Below are 22646 nucleotides of genomic sequence, written 5' to 3' on the forward strand. Positions count from 1 at the left end.
AGTAGCCGGAATTACAGGCGCGTACTACCACGTCCGGCTGATTTTTTGATTTATTGTAGAGATGAGATCTCGCCAAGTTGCCCAGGCGGGTCTCGAACCCGCGGGCTCAGGTAATCCACTCACCTCAGCCTCCCAAAGGCGCGGGATTACAGGCTGAGCCACCGAGCCCGGCTTAACATCTTAATTCGTCTAATAGTGTGCACATTTTTTCCAAAAGAAATAACAAATCACAAGAAACATAACTAGAAATTTCTCTCATATTAATGAACTTGTGAACAATCAATAAAATGATTTATTTTATATATGCAAAGTCAAAATCTCTTTGTACACATAAATTTTTGCAAATTAATACAAACATAACAATACTGCTCCATATAAACTTTTGTATAAACATTAAAGGAAATATACACATTGTTTTGTCTCTTAGTGCTTTCAAAGCACAGAATGTATAAGTCCACCCGAAGACTTTCTATCGTCACATGCAAGAACAAATGTCAGAGGTCGGGGCAGCCTCAAGTGCACTTTGTATTATCTCTAGACAAAATAGAAGAGAGTTGGAGGTAGATTGTTTGGTGACTCTCCCTGCCCCTTCCCACAGAGAAATAAGTTACCCAAATAGCAGCTTCTTACTCTTTGATTCAAACTATCCTGAATATTGCATGGTTTAAAAGGCACAACTAGGAATTGTAAAAAATTTTGTTCGGCACACACAAGATTACCACTTTGATTCTGTATACCTATTCTTTCTAAAGGACATAGTGAGAGCACCAAGTAGTGCTCCACTTGTGGATGGCCCCTAATCACTCTGAAAATGCCTGGAATAGCAAAGTTCAAGTGAGTGAACACTTATTACCTGTGGTAGGGGCAACAGTGTTTACTGACTTTAGCCTGCTGAATTAATAACATCACCTTCCTCAAATGAGGAAAAAACAACACAAAAAAATTAATACTTCCAAAAAATTCTTAAGGCAAAAGCCCAGCTTTTACTGCCAGATAATAATAAAATTAAAAAGCTCCACTGCTTTTTTTTCTTAGCATCTGGAAGGCAATTCCCTTGTCTCAAACATTCTAGGAGGCTTCAACAATATCTTGCTCCATGCTACAACACAGAAAACTTGTCATTTTTTTCTCATTGGTCTTTGCATTAACATGATGATCTGCTGTTGATGTGATTAATGTTGTTGAGAAGGTGGTATGAATCTATTTTTTCTAGTACTTTCTCAAGGTACTGAATTAAGACTCGTCTTTTAAACCTGTAAATAAAGAGAAATTTTATTAACCAAAAGATACTTTAAAGTAGTAATGCTCCTTAAGGCACCATGTGAGATACAAAGTGAAGCTTACAATCTGCATAAGAATATGAAGTTTGTCCTCATGCAAAGACATGGTTTAGCAAATACTAATAGTGCCAATTGAGGGCCCAAACCTACCTTAGGCAACAGCAAACCTAGAGAATGAGTTTAATTCAGACAATATTAATCCAAGTACTTCTAGAGACAGCCTTAATTAACTGTGAGTGAAAACCAAGGTTTGAGAAAAGCAAGGCAGAACCTATTCTTCTATTCTGCATTGAGCCCTGTTGCTCAAAACAAAAAACTGAAGAATTTTTGTTTATACCCACCTTGCAGCTTCTTTGATGGTAAATTCAACAAACTGTTTCTTCATCTCCAGAGGTCCTTGCACTTCTTCAAGCAAAATGAAAATTCTTTCATACTCTGTAGATATTTTTTTAAATGTCAGTATTTTTATAAATATGAATAGAAAATAAAATTCAATTGTACATCATCAGTAATGATGCTTCATGAGCAGAAGATTACATGTAGTTTGTATTTTAAACACTCAAATCAATATATATGCACACAACAACTAAGGAAACACTAACCAAATATGGTAGGCTGAATAATGGCTGCCCAATGTTGCCTACATTTTAATCCCTGGAACCTGTGAATATGTTACCTTAGATGGGAAAGAGACTTTGCAGATATAATTAAGTTAAGGATTTTGAGATGGGAACTTATCCAAGTTTATGCTTGTGGGTCCACTGTAGTCACAAGTATCCTTATAAGATGGAACAGAAGAGTTAAGGTCAGAGAGAAAATATGTAATGACAGGCATAGAGGTCAGAGTGGAGAAAAAGTGCTAATGATACTGACTTGAAAATGGAGGAAGGAGCCATTGGCCAAGAAATAGAGGTGGCCTTTAGAAGCTAGAAAAGGAAAGAGATTCTCCCAAGAGCCTACAGAAGGAATGCTGGCCTGCCAACACCTTTATTTTAGTCCATTGCAAATAATTTCAGAATTTTGACTTCCCGAATGATAAGAGAATAAATTTGTGTTATTTTAAGCTACATATTTTTTGATAATGTGCTACAGCAGAAAAAAGAAACCATTACAACAAGGGGGAGGGGAGAAAAAGATATATTATATCATTTTAGTTAAAGCAAGAGGAATTGCTTTAAATTATGTGAAAACCCAATACTGCCCCTAAATGCAGTATCAAGAGGTAGCATTGCTGTTGTATTACTGATAGATATTCTTTTACTACTTACTTCGGCCAAACTTTCGAACTTCCTTCATTAATTGATGTTTTATATCAGCATTGATTCCTTGTGCCATAGCAGGAGTTATTTGCAATGTATTTGGCATAGTTTCCAAAGTAGATGCTACTCTGTCTTTTCGGTCATCTGCAGAGAGATTGTAGTCTTTGGATCCCCCTATGAGTGCATTACTACCAGGTTTGTGAGGCAGCCCATTTTTGCTGATATTAGTGAAGTTGTCAGACAGAGAATCCAATGGGTTGGATGAAATACCAACTCCTGCCATATTCATAAGCTCTGGAGAAACAGATTTTGACAGGAAGCAATCAGGTGGAGTTTGACCATTTTCCATTTTCTCCTCATGGACATCAAGAATGACAGTAGCATCTGGAAACCAAATTAAGAAGTTGAGCTGTGAAGTAAGTGTATTATGTCAACCCCACAAGTGTATCCCTGTGCTCTTCTGTTTCTAGAAAATTATTTCATAAAGTGGGATTATATACCAGGGGGCGTTCTGAGACCCCTCCAATTGAGCTCAGGAAAGATACTATGACAAAACCACCTTCTTCTCTTCCCTTTATGATACTATGAAAACACATAGAAACTAAATGCAGTACAACTAAACAACAACAACAAAACATTCACCAATCCACAGTACCCATGGGTTAGTGTAGGCTTGTTATGCTTCACAAGTTGAAAAGCAGCAAGTCTCCCTTGGTGTTATGATTTCTCAAATTCACATACAAGCAGACATGCTTTTCTGAGCTTGAAACCAGAGAACTTGGGTACATTTCAACTTGCTACCTCTCTACATCAAATATATTCTGAGAAAATAGAGGCAGCCATTAGGGCTGAAAAATCTCCATGCACTTTATCACCAAAATCCATTCTAGTATATGATTCTCCTCATCTGTCTTTTCTGTCTCAGAAAAGAGAAATTTTTTTACGCCAAGTCTGACACCTCTATTTCATTTATTCCTCCTCTGTGCCAGGCACTTTGCCAGGAGCTGGGGATCAGCAGTGAACAGCACAGAGAGAAACTTCCCTGGCCCTCATGGAGCTCACATTTTCATGGGGAAGTCAGACAGTAAGTGTACAGTTAGCAAAGAAAACAAGCAGCCTTGGATTTTAGCAGGGATGAAGCCCACAGGCCTGTGGGAGAGAGCAGCAGAGGGAGCCTTGGAGTCACCGCTGCTGGCACAGGGCTTTCTGAGGAGCTGTCCTTGGTCAGAGCCTGGAGTAGGAGGCAGAATCACCTTTGCAGATGCACAGGGACAGTTTCAAACTACAGTGAGGGTGAGGGCAGGGGTCAGAGAGAGGCTGAGCCAGGCATCATGGGCTGAAGGATAGAAGCAGAAAGAACCTGGAGGAGATTCATGGGACCCATGTGAGCAGAAGGTGGTGGGGCCAGGCTATGCAGGGCCTTGTAAACCAGACTTGGAGTTCAGGGTCGGTTCTGAGTGCTTAAGAAAATTGAGGATGGATTTTTTAGGAGAGACACAGCAGGTTGTAATTTATGTGTCAATATGTCACTTGGCTGCAGGATTTTAGAGAGTACGGGTTAGACGGAGGCAATAATGAAAAACATGCAGATCAGATAAGAAGCTAGTGATGGATCATGGTGGCATGCACTGCAGGGATGACAGATGGTGGGATTCAGGGATTATATTGAACATCAAGCTTCCCGGGCCTGCTTAAAAAATCAAAGTGAGAGAATTAAAGAAAAATCATGATAAATCTTAAGGTTTTTCACTTGCACCACTGGATAAATAACAGTGCCAGGGATGTGCAGAAGCCTGTGCATGACTGCTTATGAGAGCAAGTTGTGCCCCATTCTCCCTGACTTTGGTTCAGTGGCTTTAGGTTGATAGCTTGACATTGATAATGCTAGCATTATTTACACTAAGGAAATCTGCAAACACTACAATCCAAAGCTTCTCTACTCTTCTTAACCCTCACTGGTGTTAAAGCTTTACCGGCACATCGCTAGGTGGTGTCACTTCCCATAATATGGAAGGTTGGAAGTAGAGCTGTTTTTGTAGAAGGGCAAGGTCAAGAGTTCAGGTGAAACTCATGAAACCTACTGAGTTTTGTATATCTACAGAAACCTAAGTGGAGATGCCACATTCTCGGTTAAATTTGAGTTTGGAGTTGAGGAGTGAGTTTTAGTTTAGAGATTGGAACAACATTGGATTTGCTGAAATATATATCGAATGTAAAGCCCATGACTGCATGGGATCACCTAGGGAGAGAGTGCAGTAAAGAGACGAGGTCCCAGGATTGAGCTTTGGGGTCCTACAGTATTTAGAGGTAGAAAGAAAGGAAGAAAGCAGAAAAAAGGATTTTAAAAATTGCTAATAAAAAGAAAATTAGGAGCTTCTGGTGTCTGAGAACTGTTTCAGTGGAGTCAAAGAAGCAGATACCAGACTGCACTGAATTAGAGCATGGGTAGGAAGTGAGAACACAGACAGTAAGTACAGACTCACCCCCTTGTGGAGTCCATTTGTTTCCTTCTGCCTCAGAAACCTGCTTTATCCTCCTCACTCTTATAGCCACTCCAAATGATTGGAGTAAACATGTTCACATCTCTCCATTAATTCCTGTGTTATTTATTTCCAAAGTGATTATGAATTATTGTAATTACTATGTATCAATTACCATATAATTATAGATCATATAAATTGAGATCCTTGAAACAGGTTTCTGTTTCCCATGGGGCTTACTGTACCTACCACATAGATGATTTGGTAATGGTTTACTTAATAAACAAAAACTGAACACAAAAGAAAGGAATACAATGGAATACAAAATTGTTTAGCGTCTTAGTCCTCTAGGAGCCATAAGGAAATCACAACCACTACTCTATACCTGTATGTACAAGAGTGGGTTTTATGAGGTTTGGATAAGATGGGAACCACAAGGCTGAGGGTGGTCCCTTTCCGCCCACATGGTTAGTTACAGTAGGTGGTGTTTGTGGTTTCCTCAACATCAGGGACATACTCCGCCTTCTCTTAGATGACATAGGACTGTTGGGTTCTCCTGGACGTTTCACTTTGTTTTGTGGCCCTGATACAAACTCATCTGCTTCATCAATCATCATTCCCTAAAAAACATCAATGAACATATTGCATTAAACACCAAAATTTGACTATCACAAAACTGTAAGCCCTCTTAATATGCATATACAATCACTCATGCATGACATCACTAACATAAGTCTTAATCATGAACCAAAGATTTACCATCCTCACACCAATTTTGTTCTTAGAAAATACAACTCAATTTTAATCCAATCTATATGGAACAAGGAGGAGACTAATATACAAGGTGTTGTCCAAGGCCAAACATACAATAATTAACCAGAAAGCTTAGAAATAACCAGCTCCAATCAACCAAAATGGGAGAAGTACAAACAATTTTACTTCAAACTTTGGTAGGGAAAATGATCTCCTTTTTTGGGTGCTTTTGTGCTTTAAACTCATTAAGAAACATAGATGATCACTATACAGAATGCTACATGTAGATGGCGAAAGGCAGGTAGATGGAAATTGTAATTCTCCCCAACTGCAATCTCATAGGGATTCATATATGTCCACCTTGGTGCTAGGCAAGGCATAAGGTGGCTTTTCACTCTTGTAGGAAGAGATAACAGATGACAGCCAGCAGTACAGAAGGTTAGCTAAAAGCTGTTCTCATCCAAGGATAACCCAAGAATATGTGCTCCCATTATTTGAAGAAAATCATGATAAATGATTTTTCCAAAGGATTTTTTACTTATAAACAGTACAGAAAAAGGAAAACATTTTCACTGAGCATTTACTACATGACCAGCAATGTTCTAAACAGTGAACATGTACTAAATCACTTAATATTATGTAGAGTTATATCAGTTAGGTGTAATTATTATCCCCAGTGCTACAAATGAGGAAATCAAGGTACAAAAAGATTAAACTCAGTAAGTAGGGACTGAGGTGAGGTAGAATATCTCTGAGTTATGTCTTGTTACTGAAGATATTACTGTATTGTATGGTATGAGCCTTAAAGTTAGTGGTTTCCTCTGTGAGTGCAGGTATGATCCTATTTGTTTTCATGGTTAAAAGGTCAAGTCAGTATCTCCCCCCCTTCTCTTTCTCCTCTTTCTCTGTCTCTCTCTCTCTCTCACACACACCCCACATTTAGATCTCTAATAGGATAACTCAAATAAAACAACGCTGCCAGTACTTCATATTTCAAGGGGCACACTCATTGTTTTCCAGATCAAGCGTTAAAGATCTGAAGCACAGAAATAGAGGAAATAAATGCTGATCTCAGTATTAAAGAAACAAGTATGTGGCAGAGGAAATGAATATAGACTCTGGAGCAAGAAAGGCGTAGATTCAAATCCTGGCTGTTATTAGCTATGACACAGAGTAAGGCATTTGACCACTGTGAACTTTGACTTCTTCTTTTTAAAGAGCTGACATTAGAGTTTGCCTTACAGAATAGTTGTGAGCATTAAATGAGATCATTTAAAACACCAGCTCCTACCAGGTACTCAATAAATGGCAGCTATGAATTTATTCAGCCAATGCACTCTAGCATCAGGAGGTTCCCATTTTCAATCCATGAAGAGCCCTGATGTCATATGTTACCTTTTTAAATAAACAAATGGAGAACCTCTGGTTTGTAGTTATCTTGCCAGAAAGAAAAGAATTATAGCAAGAATATCATAATTTAGGAAGACATAGAAATAGGGCTCCTACCTTCTTATCTTGTTTAAATGGATTGCCAAAAGTATGCAGTCTTTTTGGTTGATCTGGATCAATCTCTCGTAATGGAGAAGCCAATGTCTTCAGATATTCCTGATAGTTACCCATTTGTGCGACTGGAACACTATGAAGGGAATCTACAGCATCGCCAGAAGGAAAAGAAATTGATGCTATACAGCTGAAGTGTATGGTCCTTTTGAGAGGGCATGATCATACTCTGGTTTAGTAATCTGTATCTTAGCATCCAATAAAGTCTAAAATCTCCAATCCAGCATCTTAGTACCTAGAATCATCTCTCTTCATCGCAGTCATTACTTAGTCTGCCATTACTACTGCCTGCAGGCTCACATCTCTAGGACCTGAACAAACTCCCTTAACCATCAAAATAGGTTTGAGAAGGGCTGACCTCCCTTATATTACCACCCCAGCACCATATATCTTCTGCATTTCAGAGAGGTTAGGCTCTTTGACATTCTCTTACCATTTAGAGAATCTTGGCTAGTGGGCCTTAACCTCTGAGAATTTGATTCAATCTTTAGGTTCTCTTTCTTAAAAAGCCCCCTCATACACAAAACTTTGTGTATAATTTTAGGGGTTGGTCAGGATAAGATTTGCTCATTTTAGTGGGCAGGTGACCCTGTTTAAAATTAACAAGATGGAGTATAAAGAAATTACTTTCATCAGTCACAATTATCCTGAACACTATCAGGTTCGTTACTCTCATATAAATTAAGTATTTTGTACTGAATTCACCAAAGTAGGCTGAGTAGTATAGTGGTCAAGTGTGCAGGTTGAGAAATCTGACAGACCTAGTTCTGCCACTTTCCAACTGGCTAAATCTGGACAAACTACTAAAACGCTCACTCTCAGTTCCCATTCCTATATAGTGGGCATAAAAACAGTATCTACTGGGCATGTATGAAGCCTACAAAAGTTAAAGCACAATAAGTGTGGTACATATGCTAATTAACACACACTTGTCCTTATACTTGAGAAGAATGAACTATGCCTGGGTGGATGTACGGGTTCAGTGAAAACAGACATTCAACCATTAATGTACTGCAAAATAACCTACTCAACATGCAATAAACACCTTTGTGTAAGTCACATCTGCTGTTTTCCTAATTAACAAAAGTACTTCATTGCTCATTTACCTTCATCTTGTCCAACAATAAACTTGTGCGTTTTCAGCAGATTGGATCTCATTCTGGTCAACTGGTCTAGAAGACCTCTACGTGGAATATCATACGCATTTCTATATGTCTGAGGTTTTAAATCCTATTTGAAATGAAACAAATAATTTCAGTTACTCCTGAGCCTTTTAATATAGAAATGTAACACTCAAGCCTCTTAAAATCTTACTGAGGAGCGCTATATTCAATACAATTAACTACAGCAGAACCTTTCAAGTGAAAATTTCCATTCCTATTCTGAATTCTTGCACAACCACAGGATATTAAAGCCACTGGGAATACCTCTTTTCAAGTATATCCTTTAAAACGCCAAATCCTGAGATTTGTACCTGTGGCCACCTTGCAGGACCACTGCTTGTAATCTAGATTTACTCCTCTGGCAGCCATGGAAGTGAGCTGCTGGGGTCTCCCTTCAGGAGAGTGATGGCTGATATCACAAAAAGTGCAGGTAGTGGAGAGCCTCTGGCTGCAGTGCCTTAGGGTTTTGCTGCAGCACTGAGCTGAGACCATGCTCCTCCCAGGCTGCCCACAGCCAGTTGCCGAGAATGGTAGGAGTGTGCGGGTTTGGCTAGCTCTGCCCTGCATGGCCCTCCTCCAAGAAAAGTTTTGGTGCCAGAAGTCCCTATTGGGCTGTCAAGACTTTCTCCAAGCTACACTAGCGTCTGAGGCTCTTCACATCCAGTCCTCTTTCCTTGTCCCCGCCTCTCACAGGTGTGCTACCTCAGCTTTGCGGCCTGAAGTTTCTCTCTATTCCAGCTCCCTTCCCTTTATTTTTCACAGGCATTACCCCCAAAATATATTTTGTACATTTAATTTCATATTGGTGTCTGCAATATGAACATTCTAAACTGGTCCATTAATAACTACTAACTGATTGCAGAACAATTTCTAAATTGGTCCATTAATAACGACTAACTCCAAAATAGGATTATCATTATTTCAAAACTAAAGGAATATGAAAGACATAAATGTATTAGACAAGTTCAAGCAAATATAAATTATGTCACAGTTTACCTTGTTTAAGAGCCCTACTTGGAAGCCAGCAAATTCTTTGGTATTCAATTCTGTTAGTCTTGGTGCAGTTTCCCCTGTGATTTCTTTCAACAGTTTTCTAAAATTTTTATTGTGAGTCAAGGACATGCCACCTCCAGAATGATTTTTCACTTTGATTCCAATTTCCTGGGGAGGTCTCTTCCCCACTGATGCTAATATTCGTTCTGACTCTAGTTTGGTCTAAAATGAAAGTACATACTATGTTATGAAAATATCTACATTATCAATGTCACTTTTACTATTTAAGAAAGATAATACTTTAAGAACCCCACAGAGCAATTTTCAATGGCAAATCACAGAAAAACAAATAATTAAACATTTTCCTGTGCTTCTCTGTACTACCACAGCAAACAGAGAGGGGGCTGGAAAGACAGCACAGTTTTAGTCATCTAGTGTCAAAATTATAATTGAATCATGGAGAATAAAAATCATAGATAAGCATTTCATTCATATACATTTAAAAACACATATTGTTACTATAAAATCTAGTCTAAGTAGACATATTTATTTCAGCCCCAGACATAAAGGTTTAAGACTCTATATTTATATATGTAAACTAGACCTAAAATTCATAGCACATAGATAATGTCTGAAAAAAATTAAACTGTTTATTTCTAATGTTGGACTACCCAAAAAAGCCTTAGAAGGTAATGCTTAATTTAACAGATATTATCAAGTAAATAATTTATAAGAATTCTCTTAACAGATACTATTATACCATGTTGATTAAGGCTTGAGTTTATTATAGCAATATATATTTGGCATATTTTGTATTTTACATACATCTGAGATGATTTAGCAAACACTGGTGGCAGTTATTAAATTAGTAATTAAACTAGTAATGAGAGCTATTGTAAATTAGTAATGATCTTTTCTTTTTCTCTGAAAGATGGAATTCCACCAATGTTTGGCAAGCCCAAATTTTGGATTTCTGTGGTTTGGTCAAAATTTACTAGTTTTCCCTGATTATTGTAATTAAGTCTATATTTATTATATTTTTAAAAGTTCTTAAGATATGAAATATGAGATAAGAGCCAATGAAGGATCTGTTCCTTAAATGATCTTGAAAGCCCATTTATAAAACTATACAAGCAGTGTGCCCCCAGAAGTTTCCAGAACTTTCATTAGTTTCAACTCTGTTCACTATTCTTTCTTGCGGCTGTACCCCGCTGACACAGCCTTAAAGGCCTAAAGTAAACATCAAGTTAAAAAAATAAATCAATACATCAATAGATAGAAAAATAAATAAATAACCAAACCAAAACATTTACAACAACAACAAAAAATCTATTAGCAGAGAGGAAATGGGGCAGGAGGGGCACTTGGTAGATCAGAAATCTGTGTTTGCCTTTACTTTCTTTGGCCTTTATGAGCACACTAAACTGGTGGGAGCTGGTAAGCTCCAGACTATACTTAAGTTTTTGCCAGTTCCTAGCAAGGTGTGTCAGCATCTCAACTGGGGAGTCCCTTTAGTCATTTGGTGAAATCTGACACTTTGTTTACTACTCTCCATTTTCTAAAGACCAGACTTCCAAACACATCCAACTTGAAGGATTATCACCACTGCAGCTACTGTTCCCTACCTGGGAATACATTTGTGCATAAGATAGTAAAATCACTGCATTCATTTTTCATATAACATAACACATTCATATGGCAGTAAAGCTCTAACTCAGTAGTTCTTAAACATTTCCAACTACAAGAACGGGCTAGGTAGAGGCGAGAAGTATGATAAGGAGGGGTGAGTGGAGGATGAGGTACTAATAGAGAGGGCCAGGCAAGGGACAAGGTGAATAATGGTGAATGAGGAACAGATGGAGGGTGAGAAGAGAGGAGGCTGAACTCCACTCTTCAGGTCCCCTCGGGGCCTATCACCCTCCAGGTTGAAGAACACTGGACTCATCTACCCACTCTCCAGGGAAAAGCATATGGCTACTTATCCAAGGGCTAGCATGTGAGTGTAGCATTGAATCACACCGTGCCTCAGTGTGCTGACCTAAAAAGGGGGCAATGTTCTAGCCCAAAGTGATTTGAGAAGAAACTAGATTGATGGTAGACAAAATGTGACCCATGAGAGAATTCTACTAAGCCTCTGCCCCTCTTAGGCCACAAAATATCAACCAGCTTGTGGGTAGGACAAACTGGCAAGAGAAGAAATGGCACAGCATCAGATGATACTGACAGACCCTTAACTGCAGTTTAATGGTAAAGCTAGAAGCCATAGAGAATAACATTATTACTAATCCATAAAGTGTAGAGAAATATACACATTTATTTTGAAAAATTACAATTACACTAAAGAATAAGGAAATGCACTTCTGAGGGCAAAGGATTTTTGTTTGTTTGTTTTTACCAATACTACCTGTTGGCTGAGTTTTTTAAGGTAAGAGATAACACTGTAACTAAGTCCACAATCTAAATTATCTGATATCAGATTTGGAGCTCCCATCATCCTTAGTGCTTTCTTTAATGGCTATAAGGAAACAAAATACACAACAGTAAGAATAGAATAAATCTTAAAATACTCAAAGTTCAGTTATAAGGGGCAAAGGGACATGATTCATTTCTTAGAAGTCAAGGTGCTGCACATAAAACCAAACATGGAACATTAAAAAGTGGCAATGAAAATAGCAGAGAAGTAAGGAGCAGAAAGTAAAAAAAATCAGAAGAGAGTGGGATAAGAAGAGCAAGTAACAGCAAATTCAAACAGGTAAATTGCTTTCAGTCTTATTTCCCAAATCATAAAATCATTTCACATTGCATTTTATTGCATACCCTATTCCTGCCATGGTAAAACATAACACACCCCAATTTCTTCTCCCAGTGACACCAATGGTGCCATTTAAGACTCTGCCTTTTCACCTCTAGAAACTTGGCTTAAAGTTTAACACATCAACCTCTGACATGGTTTTGATAATATTGATTTAGAGTATATTACCAGTTCAAAATCATCATAAATGGTTTTTCTCACATTATAAAAACCAAAATGAGGCCAAGTAATTTTTCACTCTTTTTAGACCCCACCCACCGACCACCAGTGCCCCCACTTCATGCTGTGTTTAGGAAACATTTAACAGGCAATAAGCAACTATAATATCTTCAGATTTTTTTCCCCCAGAAGGAAACCCCATATTGAGAATTTCTGGCTTTAAAAAATGGAGTTGATGCAGCATGAATCCAGACTATTTATTCTTACATTCCAAAATTACAATTTTATAAAGCTAATTTTAATAAGAGAAACATAGATGCATTTTACAAAAATAACCATGGCAGTTAAAGGAAATAAAACAGAAAAAAAAAGCCCCAGTTCTTTTTTGTGCCACCATGACTTCTCCAAACTCTTACATATGGTTTGAAAAGACAGTGATGACACAGTTATGTATAAAATAAAAAGATAACTATCTTTATGCAAGGGCAAAGCTTTTGATTCACTGACATTTCTTGTGACAAGAATCATCATTGATACAGTTAATACATATACACACACAAATACATACTAATAAGTAGTAAGGAGGCAGTGTTTTTACGTAGCTGTCAAAAGCCTGTCGCCACTTCAGATTTGGCTTAAGCTTGTGAACTTTAAACAAGTCATCTGTAATAGAAAAATAAATAAAATATTATATCATTTCAGCCCTGACTGTGATATACTTGAAATATTTTCTCAATCTCATACATATTGATAACTACCATAGTAATTTTCACATAAGTGGGAATTCATGGTCACTGGTTGATGGAATAATGTATCTTTCATTTAAACATAGAAGGTGTTATACTTTTTGTTGAAAGGTCAAGGTAAGAGACTTTACAAATTGTATGAGGACAAAAGCTAAGCCTCTAATTTTCTAGGCAATGATGAGCAAGCTCTAAATTATTCTTTGGATTCTTCTTAATCTGCTCATGCTTTGGTTAGCCACAGTCCTCCTTTTCATTTCTTTGATTTCTGTGATCAAGCATTTTGAGCCAAACTTTGGGTCGCTCAAATATCAGTTAAAAATTGAGTAATAATAAAAGCACTAGTAGACGCAAGTGGAGATGTTAGGTTGAAGTTTAAAATTTTGCACAACTAAACATGTCTCTTGAATACCACGTACATTAATATCAACTAAAAATATTTACCTCAAATAAGCAAAGATTTCCTATCTTTTCACATTTAACTGTAATCATCTTATATATACTATATGAAAATTCCCTTTACATCCCTTTACATTATTTCCTTCCATGTGTGAGAAAAATATTTTTTCTAATACAATAACTCAAAATTGGTATCCCCAGACATCAACATGAACCTGACACACATACTATAACTACCAAAGATATTACACATTCAAAACATGTTTTGTTTCTTCAGGCTTCTTTTGTTCTTACTAGAAAAAATGCTTTACTTCCAGAGACAAAACCATCCCCATGCTGCATGCATAATTTTGCTACAATAGGGCTATTCTTTGAAATTCTGAATTACTTTAGTTAAGAAAAGCAACTACATATTTCCTTCCTTTTACTGCTAAAATAAATTATTTTCCCTGCTTAAACAAATTTAAATGAATTTACAAAGTCATAAACTATAGGCCTTTTGTTAAAGATCTGAAAAGATGTCTGGCTTATTGCAGCAAGCAGGTCTTTTAAGGACCATTCATATTGACCAGGGAGCATGTTGGCTCACGCCTATAAACCCAGCACTTTGGGAAGCTAAGGCGGGAGTATCATTTTAGTCCAGAAGTTCAAGACCAGCCTGGGCAACATAGTGAGACCTCATCTCTACAAAAAATATACAAATTAGCCAGGCATGGTGGCATGTGCCTGTAGTAGTCCCAGCTAGTCAGGAGGCTGAGGAAGAAGGATCACTTGAGCCCAGGAAGATGAGGCTGTGGTGAGCCAGGATTGTGCCACTGCACTCCAGTCTGAGTGACAGAGTGAGACCTTGTCTTAAAAAAAAAAAAAAGACCATTCATATCCTGACAGAGAGAAATGAGAGACTATGGAAATATTCTGTTATACAATGTGAAGTCTGTAGGGAATTAGGCAGATTTTAGAAACTAACTGACAAATGTAAATAACTGGAGAGACTTTTAGATATAAATCAATTAGATAATCAGAGTCAATAATACTCTGTATATGTTTAACAATGCCAAGTGAAATGATGCCACTCAGGAGCTGGTTTAGTCTATTTCTTGCTATTTTTAAAAATGGGTATCAGAAGAAGAAAGGAAATCTTCCACAGTCCATAAGAGTAGAAAGCTCTTAGGGTGACATTGCTTTAGTCACTACCTCTATAACTCAGAAAATGATTTCCATGGCATTGGATGTCCATTCACATGGAGTCTACAGGGTGGCACAGTTAAGGGGTCATAAACAATTAGCTGATCAACATTTGAAAAAAGAGAAGATGACAGTGTATAATCAGAGCAAAATGATATTGCCAACACCTCAAAAACCACTGATATTTTCTCTTCTAGTTCTTTTCTCCATATTTCCCTCTTCATATATAGAGACGATCTGGGTTTGAGTCCAAGCTCAGTCATATCCTTAGCCGAGTGAGTTTGGAGAAATCACCTTTAGAGCCTCCATTTCATTTATAAGATGGGTTAAATGATAACTGCCTTAGCACAGGACTATTCTGAGGGACTAGATTATGTTTATGTGAAAACACTGCATAAAATAAAAAACAAAGAAACAATTCACTGTAAGCTGTAAAGCATGGGATACATGGTGACTGATACACATCAAATTATCTTGCTTCTACTCTCTATTTTCACACTTCTCTTTTCTTCCTCCTGATCATAACTGGTCTTACTAGGGAGTCAGTTTTTATTTTTACATAAGTCCTCAGTTCTTAATTTTAAAACAAAAGGTGAATTAAATATGGTATTTTAAGAAAAGAAAAAAGGAAAGTTGTTATAAATGCTCTAATTTCTGCAGTTATTTGCCCTCCATAGAAAAAATAATTTCCTAGCTATGAGAGAATCTTTTGCCAACTATGGCAATCTGGTGACTTCCCTCTTGATATGATTCTTCAGGTGGCTCAACAACACAATAAAGCCTCACTTACCTATTCCAGAATGTAAGATGTTTTATACTTTCAGGTAAGTTTAAATGCATAAGCAATACAACTTTTGTTAATGCCATTTCATGGAATTCTTGTATTAATAAATAGAAAACTGGGGTCACCATTATGAACAATTATTGTACTATGCAGTAATATGGTGACATTTCTGGGCAATATGAAGTGTGTGTGATTTAACTTGCCTTTTTACTAACTGTTTGTGCCTACTAAAACTGCAAAACTATACAACAACCTTATAATATATCCTTAGTATGGTATGTCAGTGACTTTGAGAGCTACTAAGATAGTGTAAATAATGACAACAACTATAATAACAGCATTTATTGAGCACTTACTATTGGCCAGCAACTTCTATACAATTTAACTATATTAACTAATTTAATTCCAATTAAATCTTTTTTACTTACGTATTATCATTATTCCTATTTTGCAGATAAAGAAACTGAGGCACAGAGAAGTTAACTATCTTGTCTAGGGCCATGAAGCTAGCAAGTTACCAGATTTATACCTGGGAAGTTATGCCCTTGAGCTCAAATTCTTAACCACTATAGATGTTACACTACCCAGATAATGAAGTAATGATGGAAATGTTGAGTTTCAGAACCTCAACAGGAAATCAAAGTTTGAGATTCAGGGGTTCAAAAATCTCCAGCCTCAAAGGGTGTGAAAAACCCAATGCTCCACAGAAGACACAGGTTATAGAAAAACCTAGAGATGGATATTTGAAGCAAGGGGAAGAATGGAAACTGAGTCAATACTGGGATGGCCCTCAAGTAGATAAATGTGGTTAGGAAAAGGGGAAGAGTCAAAGATGCCTCCAGGGTTTCTGGTTTAAGATGTTTACAGAGAGATAGTGATACCACTAACTAGACTGTGGAGAGAAAAGGAACAGCATGGTAGGAGTGGGCTAAGACATTCTGCTTGGTTTGAAGTCACCCTTGCAACACCCAGAAGTATGTTGGGCAACTGGAATCATTTAGGCCACCATGCTCTTGGCAGGGCTGGGGGCTCAGTGTTGTAGGCTAATGTGGGCCAGGGACAGATGCCACATATGTCTCACTGGTAACAGAAGATATGTCAGAGAAGAGACTGACATTTGAGGAAAAGAGTGATACAGACTAAAAGGTGACCAGGAAAACAGTGTCAAGATTTGACTTGGCATAGCACAGGGTAGTCTGAGGATGGTCAACATGTGGCAACTCGGGCACAGAAGGTTTTAAACAAAGGAAGAAGTTTAATCATACTGTACTGCTTCCTCTTAACCATTATGTCATGCCCACATCTGACCTACAGTACCTGTAAGAAAAGCAAAGGTCAGGATTAGAGGGTGGGTCTTGCAATTGTAAAATGCTATACATCTCAATTTTTGGTGGAAGAACAGTTACTCTAATTAGGGACATTTTCATATAATAATTTGGAAGGCAGGCTGGATTTAGACCAGAGGTAGGACCCTAGAGTTCAGCTCATAATATTTCTATAAGACTTTCACCACTACTCAAAGGTAATGAGGCCACCTCCACCCACATGGTGTCAGTGGAGAGTAAGTGGGGAGGAATAATAAAACATTCCTACCTCTTCCAGCCAGGGAGGTATCATTCTAGTGAGGATCCAGAGCTCCCACCTACATGCAGCAGTAACAAGGAGCTCCTCCCTTTGGGTGTCAATGAAGGCCAAGTGGGGAACCTGGACTTCTACCTCCACAAGGTACTAATAAGGCAGCACCTCCCAATTTCTGCCAGAGAGGTGTGAGAGAAAGTAAGCTAAAACAGAAAGTTTAAATAAGATCCAGAGACTTATAACATAATATTGAAAATGTACAGGGAAAATCACTCATAACACCAGCAACCAGGAAAACCTCAAAATTAATCTAAAAAGACAATCAAAAGATGCCAACAGTGAGATAAGAGATATTAGAAAAATCCAATAAAAGTGTAAAATAGCCATCACAGAACAGGTTTTAATAGGCAATTATAAACAGGAGTGAAACAAATGAAAAAATAGAAAGGCTCAGCAAAATAATAAAAACGAAGTAGAAGATACAAAGAAGAATCAGGTGGGCATTTTAGAACTAAAAAACATAATAACCAAAATAAAAGCTCAGTGGATGTGCTCAACAGCAAAATGTAGGGGATAGAGGAAATAATCAGTGACCTGGAAAACTGAACAATGGAAATTACCTAATCTGAATAATAGAGAAGAACAGATTGGAAAAAAAAAAAAAAAAGAACAAAGCCTCAAGAACCTGTGAGACTATAAAAGCAGACCTAACAATTATGTAATTGGAATACTGTAAGGACAAGAGAAAGAAGGTGGGGCTGAAAAAGTACTCAAAGTAATAATGGCTGAAAATGCCCCAAATTTGAAAGGAGACATAAACTTACAAATTCAAGAAGCTGAGTGAACCCCAAACAGTATAAACCTAGATAAATGCATGCTACAACACATTATAATTAAACTTCTGGAAAGCAAAGATAGAAATAAATCTTGAAAGCAGAGAAAAAAAAAACCTTTCCTATAGAAAAAAAAAAAAAGAAAATCCAATTAGAATGAAGGTGGGTTTCTTATTAGAAACCAAAGAAAACAGAAGGAAGTAATACATCATTTTTAAAGTGCTGAAATAAAAGAATTGTAAACCCAGAATCAACACCTAGAAAAAAATATTTCAAGAATGAAGGGGAAATCAAGACATTCAATACTAACAGAATTCCTCACCAGCAGACTTACCCTTAAAAAAAAAAAAAGTTAAAGGAAGTTCTTTAAACAGAAGCGAAACAATAAAAGAACAAACCTTTGAATATCAGGAAGGAATAACAGGGTAAGCCAAAATATGGGTTAGTAAAATAGACTTTCCTTCTCTTGAGGTTTCTAAATTATGTCTGATACCTGAAACAAAAGTTATATCACTCCCACATGTGTGTCAAAATATATATTCTACAGTTCAGATAATTGTATTATAAATGGAGGAAGGCAAAAAGATATAAAGAGATAATGTTTCTATATTTCACTCAAATTAATAGAATAATGACACTGAATAGACTGTGATAAATTATGTGTCTATAATACCTTAGAGTAATCACTTAAAAAATGTATCCAAACAGATATACTCAAAAATACTACAGATAAATAAAGATGGTACCCTAAAACATGTTCAAGTATCCCCAAAAATACCAGAATAATGAAAACAGAGAAAATAAAACAGAGAGAATGAAGAAAAAAACAAAAATGTAAAATAGCAGACTTAAACCCTAACAACAATAACCACATTGTAGATGTAGACATCTAAATACACCAATTCAGAAACCAAGATTGGCAGAGGGGATTAAAAAAATATGATCCCAAAATGTGTTGTCTACAAAAAACTCAAACTTAATAGCTAAGGACAAGTTAAAAGTAAAATGATGAGAAAAGATATAGCATGCAAACATCAAAGAAAGCAAGAGTAGATATATTAATATCAGAGAAGGCAGACTTAAGAGCAAAGAAAATTAGTAAATATACATTACATAATGATTAATCCAGGAAGAATACACAGTGATCCCAAATGTGTATGAACCAAGTAACAAAGCTGCAAAATATGTGAAGCAAAAATTGATGGAACTGAAAAAGAGATAGACAAACCCACTATTACAGTTGGAGACTTCAACAACCCTCTCTCAACAACAAATAGAACAAATACACAAAGAAATCAACAAGGATATAGCAAAACTAAACAACACCATCAATCAACAGAAACAATTTAACGATATTGTAGAATACCCCTTCCAGCAACAGGAGACCATACATTCTCAAGCACTGAGAGGGAACATATACCAAGATAGAAAATGTCCTTTTCCATAAAACAAATGTCCAAATATTTATGAGAATAGATATCACACACAAAATGTGTCCTCTGTCCACATTGGAATTTAACCTAGAAACTAATAACAGAAAGAAAATAGGTAAATTATATAAACAATATACTTCTAAGTAATCTGTGGGTCAAAACAAGTCTCAGGAGTCATGAAATATATATTAAAGTGAATGAAAATGAAATACAACATATTAAAATCTGTAGGAAACAGCTAAATTAGTGCTAGAGAAATTTATGGCACTAAGTAGTTAGACTAGAAAAGAGGAAAAGTCTCAAACCAATAATCTAAGATTCTATCCTAAGAATCAAAAAAAGAAAAACAAAACAAACCTACAGCTAAGAGAAGAAATGAAATGAAGAAGTCAATGAAATTGAAAAAAGAAAGCAACTGATAAAATTAATGAAGCAAAGAGCCAGTTCTTTGGCAAGATTAATAAAAATGATAAACCTCTAGCAAGGCTGACAAAAAAAAAAAAAAAAGAAGATATAAGGCCTATATTATCAATACCAGGAATGATATAGGTGACATCACTAAAGACTTTGTATACATCAAATGGGTAATAAGGGATTACTAAGAATGACTCCATATGCATGTTTGACAACTTAGATGAAATGAGCCAAACTTCAAAAGCATTAATAAAATACACAATTTAAGTAGCCCTGTAACTATGCAAGAAATTGAATTAATAATTTTAAAACTCCCCAAAGGAATGTCTAGACAGATGATTTCACTTGATAATTCAATCAAATAACTATTTATAATAATAATAATTAACACCATTTATACAAAATCTCTTCCAGAAAACAGAATAGGAGAAACACTTCCCAATTCATTTTATGAAGCACTAGTATTACCTTGATACCAAAACCGAAGACAATAAAAACAAGAAAACTACAAACCAATATCTTTCATGAATTTACACATGAAACTACTCAACAAAATATTAGCACACGGAACTCAGCAATATACAAAAACAATTATATACCATGACCAAATGAGATTTATTTCAGGGATGCAAAGCTGGCTCAATATTTGAAAATCAGTCTAGGTAATTCATTACACTAACATGCTAAAGAAGAAAAATCATATGGTTATATAACAATTGATGCAGCAAAAGCATTTGAGAAATATCAACACCTATTTATGATTTTTATAACTTTCAGAAAATAGGAATAGAAGGGGAACTCTTCAACTTGATACAGAAACTCTATAAAAATCATACTTAATGAAAGAATAAATATTCCCCCCAAGATTAGGAACAAGACATAACTGTCTTTTCTCACCACTGCCATTCAACATGGGACTGGTAGTTCTCTACAAGGCAAGAAAAGGAAATAAAAGACATAAAGATCAGAAAGGAAGAGGTACAACTGTCTCTATTTGCAGGTAACATAATTGTCTACATTGAAAATTCCAGGGATTCTACAATACTCTCCTAGAACTAATGAGGTCAGCAAGTTTGCAGGAAAAATATAAACATAAAAATCAATTGTATTTCTATATGCTAGCAGTGAACATGTAGATACAAATATCAAAAATACAATACAATTTGCAATCACTCAAAAAATGAAATACTTAAGTGTAAATATAGCAAAACATGCACAATATTTGTATGCAAAAAACTGCACAACGATGAAAGATCAAAAAAGATCTAAATAAATACTTGTAAGTCACACATCTGTAAAAGGACTAGTATCTGTGAGATATAAAGAATTCTCAAAATTCAACAGTAACAAAAGCTAACAATCTATGTAAATATAGGCAAAAGTTTATTTACCAAAGAATATAGAAAATAGCACATACACACAAGGAAAGACGGTCAATATCACTAACTATTAGGGATATGCAAATTTAAGTCACAATGATATATCACCATGCACCTATCAAAATGGTTATTTTTTAAAAATTTTAATACAACACCAAAGGTTAGTGATGATGCCAAGAAACTGGCTCACTCATACACCAATGATGTGAATGTACAATGGTATAGTGGCTCTGGAAGACACTTGAGCAGTTTCTTAGATAACTAAACATGCAACTACCATAAGATACAGTCATTGTACTTCTGGACACTTTTCTCAGAGAAATGAACTTATCTTCATACAAAAACCACTACATAAATGTTTGCAGTGGCTTTATTCACCGTAGTCAAAAAAGTGTAAACAGTATAGATGTCCTTCAACAGCACAGATGTCCTTGAGAAGGCTCAAGAAACTGTGGTATATTCATGGCATGGTTTACAACCCAGCAATAAAGAGGAAGAAACTACATACACACAACAACCTGGATGAATTTCTAGAGTATTCTGATGAATGATAAAAGCCAATCTCAAAAGGTTACATACTGAATGATTCCATTTATGTAGCATTCTAATATGATAAAATTACAGAGGTGGAGAACAGATTAGTGGTTGCCAGTGGTTAAGAATGGGGTGGAAGTAAGAGGGAGGTGGATGTGGCTATAAAAGAGCTACATGAAGAATCCTTGTAGTGATGAAAATGGTCAGCATCTTCACTGTATCAGTATCAATATCATGATTGCGATAATGTATTACAGTTTGGCAAGCTATCCATCTGGGAAAACTGGGTAAAGAGAACATGGGATCTTTCTGTTTTATTTTTTTTAAAGTAAAAAAAAGTGTTAAAAATATAATACTTACCATCTTAAACATTTTTAAGAGTACAATTCCGTGGTGTTAACTATATTCACATTGTTGTGCAACAGATCTTTAGAACTTTTTCATCTTACAAAACTGAAATTCAGCCGGGCTCGGTGGCTCAGCCTGTAATCCTGCGCCTTTGGGAGGCTGAGGGGAGTGGACTGCCTGAGCCCGCAAGTTCGAGACCCGCCTGGGCAACTTGGCGAGACCTCATCTCTACAATAAATCAAAAATTAGCGGGGAGTGGTAGCACGCGCCTGTAGTTCCAGCTACTTGGAAGGCTGAGGCGGAAGGATCGCCGGAGCCCAGCAGGTCGAGGCTGCGGTGGCCGGGAGCGACCACTGCACTCCAGTCTGGGTGACAGAGTGAGACTCCAACTCAAACAAAACAAAACAAAACAAAACAAAACAAAAAAACAAAACTGAAATTCTATACTACTTGAATTACAACTCCCCTATTTTCCTCTCCCCTTCAGCCCCTGTTACTATGAGTTTGACTATTTTTAAAACCTCATTTAAGGGGAATCCTGCAATGTTTGTCATTTT

The 22646-nt window shown here is 36.6% G+C and overlaps 1 protein-coding gene across 8 annotated transcripts in view; it reads right to left on the reverse strand.

Annotated features, from left to right (window-relative positions):
* Positions 1-264: 264 nt before the first annotated feature.
* INTS6L (integrator complex subunit 6 like) overlaps positions 265-22646 on the reverse strand; it is a 60435-nt gene continuing 38053 nt past the window's right edge. For 3 of the 8 annotated variants that reach the window (XR_002482600.1, XM_021718119.1, XM_021718117.1), the window contains 8 exons: positions 13028-13122; positions 9492-9710; positions 8439-8562; positions 7279-7421; positions 5537-5639; positions 2549-2923; positions 1622-1715; positions 265-1253 (listed from right to left, as the gene is read on the reverse strand). Coding sequence is in view for 7 of the 8 variants with exons in the window: in XM_021718119.1 (XP_021573794.1) it covers positions 1145-1253; positions 1622-1715; positions 2549-2923; positions 5537-5639; positions 7279-7421; positions 8439-8562; positions 9492-9710; positions 13028-13122 (1262 nt within the window). In the remaining variant the exon portion in view is untranslated. Of the gene's footprint in view, positions 1254-1621; positions 1716-2548; positions 2924-5404; positions 5640-7278; positions 7422-8438; positions 8563-9491; positions 9711-11892; positions 12004-13027; positions 13123-22646 lie in introns of all 8 variants that reach the window. The other 5 variants (XM_021718115.1, XM_008069169.2, XM_021718118.1 and 2 more) reach the window with 5 other exon arrangements.

Source organism: Carlito syrichta, unplaced genomic scaffold, assembly GCF_000164805.1.
Source record: "Carlito syrichta isolate Samal-C Ts95f unplaced genomic scaffold, Tarsius_syrichta-2.0.1 Scaffold311842, whole genome shotgun sequence".
Lineage (NCBI taxonomy): Eukaryota > Metazoa > Chordata > Mammalia > Primates > Tarsiidae > Carlito > Carlito syrichta.